The sequence below is a fragment of the Kryptolebias marmoratus genome, linkage group LG7, assembly GCF_001649575.2.
Source record: "Kryptolebias marmoratus isolate JLee-2015 linkage group LG7, ASM164957v2, whole genome shotgun sequence".
NCBI classification, from domain to species: Eukaryota; Metazoa; Chordata; class Actinopteri; order Cyprinodontiformes; family Rivulidae; genus Kryptolebias; species Kryptolebias marmoratus.
In genome coordinates, this window is record NC_051436.1 from 14765131 (window position 1) to 14772265 (window position 7135).

Here is a 7135-nt window from a genome sequence, read left to right on the forward strand (position 1 = left end):
GGACTGTTTTACTATTATTATTATTATTATTTTTATTATTATTATTATTATTATTATTATTATTATTATTATTATTTTTGAAACGCTTTATATTTACTGTTAATAATACTAATAATTATTATTAGTAGTAATAGTATTATTATTATTTGTTCATTGATGGCTCTGGAGCTTTAGTTTTTATACGTCTTCCAACAAAACAATTAAAAAAACAATATTCTACAAGTTCATACAGAAGAACTAGTGACAATATTCATGGCCCTACTGTAGATTGAGCATCATTCTAAATTGATGCCTGCTCCTGACACTAAATCAGCTCTTTTAAGTAATAAATCAGAAAACACAGCAAGCAAAGATGTAATTCATTAAATTTATTATGTCCTATGCAAAACTACATATCAAAAGGAGGTTTGTGAACGTCCCTGCAAATGTAGGAGTTTGAGGAAATGAAGACACTCTAAGCAAAGCAAATATTGCTATCTAATTTTAAAGCCTAGCTTTTCTTGAAGGAATGCATATCACCTGCTGCCTTTCATGCCAGAGTTTTAGACTTGTTGTTCTTTCAGCTGCTCCTTTCTGCAGGGGTTGCCACAGTGAGCATGCGTGCATGGAAGATTTGGCAATTGTTTTACACCAGATGCCCTTCCTGATGCAATCTGGGCTCAAACCTCCAGCCTCAGGATTGCAGCACTGACCACCAAGCTACCGTCTTGTGTCGAGAAATAGTAGAGTTGAGATGCTTTGGTTAAAATTTAATTTAATAAGTGACATGAAACATAATCACATGACATATAAGGCCCTTTCACACAACACTTCAAGCCAGAACTTAAATGTTTTCTGGCATTATTTTTTTAAGGTGTGTCCTGTCCAGCAGTGTGACACTCAGAATTGTTGTCTGAGTGCCAAGGTGAGGCCCAACAGATTTACTTTCACAAGCGGAGCGTTACAGCTTTTGCCGTGATGCGTGGACACAGAGTCCTGAACCCCAACAGCACATGACAGAGCCAGGGTGCCCAGGTGCTGCCAAGCAGTCACCAGGACGAGCCGGCACATACCCAGCCCCACAGAGAGCCACCAACTCACCGGCGGGCAGAGGCACCAGCCACCAGCAGGGGGTGTGAAGGGGGGAAGTAGGCCCCACATTGGACCCAAGATGATCCAGAAGAAGGGGCAGCCCAAGACCAAACCTGACAGATAAAGAGGCACACATAAACACAATCGCACGTTCCCACCCTCATGCATACACACAGACATTCACACACATTCACCCAACCAAAACACACAAAAATGGACGCCATTTCTGGTTGCCTCAGTCTGATTTGTGAATGGGCAGAGGAGACAAGGGGAGCTGAAGCAAGCTCACCCCTGATGCATCTTTGTGCCTTGAAGCGGGGTAGTAACAGAGCCGTGATGGCCGACTTGTGGAAAGATAAGCCAGCTTTGTGGCTCAGTAATGTGATGAAGTAATGAGCTATGGTCTGTGCAATCACCCAGTTAAACAAACCGATTTATTACTGAGGGAAGATCGACGCACTGCATCTTTGCATTCAGTTTGAAAAATTGGTTAACCACAAAGAGCAAATCTAAACAGAGTTAATTCACTATGTTTTGAAAACAATACAAGGGAGACGTCTGTCACACATTTAATGCTTTGCACTCCAAGTCAACGCAGCTCAGTTCTGCTCAACTCCTCTTTTGATTCTGCCATGTTCTCTTAATTTCTGAAAGCTCACTTCTGTGCAGGATGTGACAAGCTGCCTTGGTGATTTGTTAACGGTCAGAGACAGCAGAAAGTCAGACTGGTCTTTGTGGCCATTGCCCAGAACTGTTTTGTGACAGTGCCTACAGTGAGATCTCATGAGATGTGTTAGCACTGAGAGTATGTTTGAGGATGACTCTCAGCTATTACCATACTGAATGCTATCTTGTAGCAGTAGAAATTATTTGCATAAATATTTGTCAGTAGCGGCTTCCAAACATAGATATTAGAGGGGCTTCAATCCATGAATCTCTAATTACATCCATATTTGATATAGGGAGACCAGGTATTATTCCGAAATTTTCTGTTTCAGTCCCTACAACTTACTCCATTTGAGTGCTACAGTCCATTACAAGGTTTGACCAAAACAGCTACAACTTCATCATTTCTCATAAGATGATCTTAGTCTATTACTCTAGCATGAAAGGTGGTGGGTGATGTGCATTCCTTCAAAGAAACCTGAGCCTCTAATTATCTTACGGGTTTGTATTATTTGTGTTTGTCAGGGTCACCAGCTGTTCGGTGTTGCCCCATTTTCAGATTTTTTTTGGACAGGAACTGAGCTGACAGAGGGTCTGACCATAGGACAGGAAATGCTGAGTCTGTTCCTGTAATGTTTGAGGGAAAGCTCATCCACAGAGAGGAAAACTCAGCAGGAGAGTTTGGGATCTATTCACGATTCAACACACTGGGTAGGTTTGGTTTTTCTTTTGGTTAAATATGCAATATTTATTGAATTTTTGAACCTTTGTTTCTTTGTGATTGTAACCACAAAATCTCTTTGTCACATTTGTGCAGTTTTCTGTATTTTTATTACCTCCATCTGGCTTAAAACAGAAGCAGGATATTGACTTTTTAATTGGACCAAGATGTGACTGTTCTTCCACTAAAACATCCAAAGTGATGTCGAAAGTAGTTTTTCCAGTTATAAAGTCGCAAATCTGAAGCTATCTACAAAACTGATTCCTGGGGACATCATATCTGTCTCATAACTGGTTGAATCACAATCACCTTCAAATATATCTTTCATTCTTTCTATCCCCTTTGAATATCCAAAAATTGTACCCACTGTCCATCAAACCTGGTAAAATATCAGGGTTACTTTGGACTGGAATGAGTAGAGAAGTTAAGTTAAACCTTCCTTCTAATCTCTGTGTAATAAATCACACTTTTGGGTTCTCCCAGTGGACACCCATAGAGTAGGACGTGTTTCCTGGGAATGTGACTATATTATATTTTAATTAACAATTAAAGTCTGCCCAATACTTGCAATGGCTATGTGTCCAAAGAGTTATCAGTACCTCTATGTCCTCAGAGTCATATTTGTATAAATGTTGAGTTTTCAGACAAAAGACGAGTCTGCCAGGACTAGCTGAGGGAGGCAGGGCCAGCAGACCTCAGAGCCTGAGTCCTCAGAGAAACTAGATGCTAATGAAGTGTTGCTACGGTGCATTAAGGTAATGATAGATGACCTGCGAGCTGAAATGATTACCAAACCTGAGTTGATGATATCACAGTCATTTAAGGAATAAGTGATGACTGCTCTAAAACCGCAGGAGGAAGATTGCTCTGCAAAGTCAAACTATTTATTATCTTGAAAGCGTGGTTAACAAGCATAAGTCAAGTCAAGTTAAATTTAAATATATAGCACTTTAAGGCAAAAAGGCGACAAAGTGCTTTACAAAATTTTAAACGAAAATACAGAGTCAAAACAACAATATTTAAAATATGAACTGTTGTAATCTAAATGAAATCTAAGCTAATCTAAATAAAATCCTGAATCTAAATGAAATCATGAAACTAAACATCTAAATGAAAAACACACACACACAAGATAAACTGAGGAAAACCAAACTAACATATAATGAAAGCTAACATAAACTGAACCAGGATTTAAAAACCTTAGTTGATCAGACATGATAAAAACTAAACTAAAGGTACCAAAAGGCTAACTAAGAATACCAATCAGGTTGATTCGAAAAGTTTATAAACTGTAGATATACTTCTTATGATTACTTTCTAAATGTTTCATTAAAATTCCTTCAGTGATTCATGAGATATTTTCCTAACAGTAAGACAAACAAACACACAGACACAGGCAAATGATGACACCCGCCTTCACCTTTTGGCAGCGGGCAATAATAAATAAAAAGCAGTAAAACTAAAGCTAAACTAAATTAAATTTGTTACAAGAAAATCCAAACATTATAGCACAACCTTGAATTATTATGTGCTTTACTTTTATTTTGAAAGGAAATCCTGAAAGACAGCTTCCTTCTGCTGTCCAGTAGAAAAAGTGTATCATCTTCCTGTTCAGTCACTTGAAGGAGGACTGTGGACATTTCTACAGACTCCCAGCAGTAACAGGTGGAGGAGAATCATGGGTAAGTAAAAAATGTCAATGTTTCATCTCATCATTAAAGCTTGTTTTAATCTATACATCTATTTTTATTCTTTTTTTTTTTTTTTACTAAACTATGTGTATCAGTTCTGTTTATTTGAATATTTTCATGCTTTATGACCACAGTTGTCTGTACTTTTATATTTTTATTTACAGTAATTGTATTCCTTTACATTTAGGAAAACTTTAGAAATATTCAGCCTTACTTTGAATCGCTTTCAGTCTCTTTATGAACTATGAATCAGAAAATTTGATTCATCCTATTCATGAATAAAACCCATTGCTCTTTTTAAATTATTTTTTTTTTACAGTCTTACTTTTTCTGCATACTTTGTGCTATTTTAACCATTTATAAATCAAAATGTTCAGTGTACTGGGATTTGGGGGTTTTGCAACTTTTGTACTTTTCAAACAATTTAACTTTATTCACAAATATTTTCCTCATTGCGATGCAATGAGAGTTTTGTTTCTTTCAGCTAGTGGGTTGCTCCTTTTATTTTTTTAGCTAGTATTATGTTTATTTTAGTTTTAACATCAGTTTCAACTTCTTCAGCAATTTCATTCAGCACTCAGGAGTCACACTGCATTTTCACAAAAAAATGGAATTTATCTAGTTTTTATAGCTTCATTTATTGTTATATAAAGAAGAGTCCAATCAAAGATCCAAACCAACAGAACTTCTTAACTCTTCCTTCAGATATGAGTGGACATGGTTCATGCTTCACTGCTTCTGTTTTCCTCTTATGGTATTATGATGATAGCTGAAATCATTTTCTGGATGTTTATGTGGGAGTTTCAAAGCGGTCTGAAGTCTGCTTACTCATCTGTAGAACTTTAAGTCAGATTCTGCAGAACGACGTGTTCTTTGCGTTGTTTTCTCCCACATTTGAATGAAAGATAAATTCTCCTGCAGCCTAAAGTAATAACTCCTCTGCCTGTGGCTGTGTTCAAAATATCCACTCTTTCATTCAGTGTACTATATTGTGAGTCTGCCATGTTGTGTTGCTGTTTGATGTTTTACCTGTAATTTTTCATCCACTACATAGTGCTTTAAAAACTGGTCATGTGCTGCAGTTAAAATAGTGTACAAAGGTTGCGCACTACATCAGGGGAAATAGATTATAATGCATTGCAGTCTGCTAATTGAGGTAAAATGCTAACATCCACAGCACGTTGTTATGATTTTCACAAGATTCTGTGAAAATACCTTTAATTTTCTCAACTAGCTACTTCCTTCCTTCATTCATTTCTTTCCCACCTTATTTAACTCTTTTCTTCATTCCTCCCCTCCTAAATTATCCATCCATATAAACTTTGTTGCCTTGATAAACCTATTTTATACAATATTATTTTTTTATAACTACTATAACTATAAATTATAGCCAGTCACAGGGAGTGTATGGGCAGGACTTCACTGACCACGCAAAGAACAGAAAAACTTGGGTCAACTATTCAAGAATGTTTGTTTTACCCAAAACAATTAACTGTCAGTCAATACATCAAATTATTTTTGCTCCCGATTTAGCTCTAGCCAGGTCTGTTCATACAAAACAAAGACCAAAATAAAAGTTTGTGTTGTATTATGAGGTATATTTTCTGAAAACAACCTACTAAAAATAAAAAATAAAATAAAACTGTTAATGTTTGCTTGTTTTAATTACAAACTGTTTTCTTGCATGTTTAGTAGAGAGCAAACCAACACAATTAAAATAATTATAAATTTATTTTTGCTTTTATTGCTCGATTGTTTCTCACATTCAGATAATGTGTATCTAGATAAAAAAGTAAGTGCTTTTTTTTATCTTGGTCAATGAATTATTAACCAAAGGGGGCAATTTACCATGATTTACCACCTATATGGATTTACAATATATATAAAAAAAACTAAATTAGATAAAACATACTTATTTAAGTGCTTTTAATTGTTTTTATAATCAATGTAGGATTTTTTCATTTCTTGATTGAACTGGTGTAAACAAACAACTCCAGGTCAATTTATTCCTCTGCCAAATTGTACCTTTGCAGTTTTGGTCAATTTATACCCATATCTTTAGGCTCAAGTCAAAGCCATCCCCCGCAGGCCTCTGCCCCTGTTGTACCTGCCAAGGTACAATGTACATTGTGTACCCACCCTGGAATCCACCCCACTTTTATGATTTAATCTACTTTTGAAACAAAGACAAAGTTAAAACATTTTTTTAATTAATTATTATTTATCCTTAGAGTGGTTACACCTGGATGTCTGAATAACCACAGTGCTCAAGACAAAATAAATTTTTAAAAAAGATTTCTATTCAGATTAAGCATTGAGCTCCTCAAATAATTCATGTTTGCCTAAAAACACAAGCAGGCTAGGTTGTCCTTTTTCTATGAGCAGCATCTGCTTCAATGCACCTGCATTATTAGGTCTGTTTTGGTGGATAATTACACACCATGGCACAGCAATTGCAGGAGGAGGGCTCTTTATTTACCTGTCAACAAAGATATAAAAAGTAATTGATCAATATTTTGATCAATCTGCACAGTGCCTATGAGAAAGGTACAGTGGAACAGCGCACAGTGGCATCAGATTGGATCAATACTACCAGGATGGGGTCAATAACTGAGTTTGTTTCTTTCCTCCACTTTCAGTGTGGTGCTTAAAAAAATGGTAACAGTTTTGAACCAATTGGTTACAAAAATGACAACCAATGAGCACAAAGTGATGGTACGATTTAGTGACGGATGAAATGAAGCCTAGGCGTAAATTCAGACTGGAAAACCTGCTTCTGTCATAACTCGGGAGGTACTGTCCAGAAGAGCGAAACCAAGACCAAAACACGGAGACGGAAGTAAAGGTAAGTGAATTTATTTACAGGGTGAGACTATATACAGTGGGCGGTGTCCGGAGTGGTCTGCAAGAGAAGGAGAGCTAGGTGAGTCTCGGGTACAGGTCTTGATCCACACGGCAACAAGGAAGTGGTTATAATGTCTCTTTG

General features: G+C 36.7%; 1 protein-coding gene across 1 annotated transcript in view; it reads left to right on the forward strand.

The window, feature by feature from the left end:
• Positions 1-3928: 3928 nt before the first annotated feature.
• LOC108242257 (SH3 domain and tetratricopeptide repeat-containing protein 1) overlaps positions 3929-7135 on the forward strand; it is a 26754-nt gene continuing 23547 nt past the window's right edge. The window contains exon 1 of the mRNA XM_017426999.3: positions 3929-4140. Coding sequence (XP_017282488.1) covers positions 4137-4140 — 4 coding nt within the window. The 5' untranslated portion in view covers positions 3929-4136. The remainder of the gene's footprint in view (positions 4141-7135) is intronic.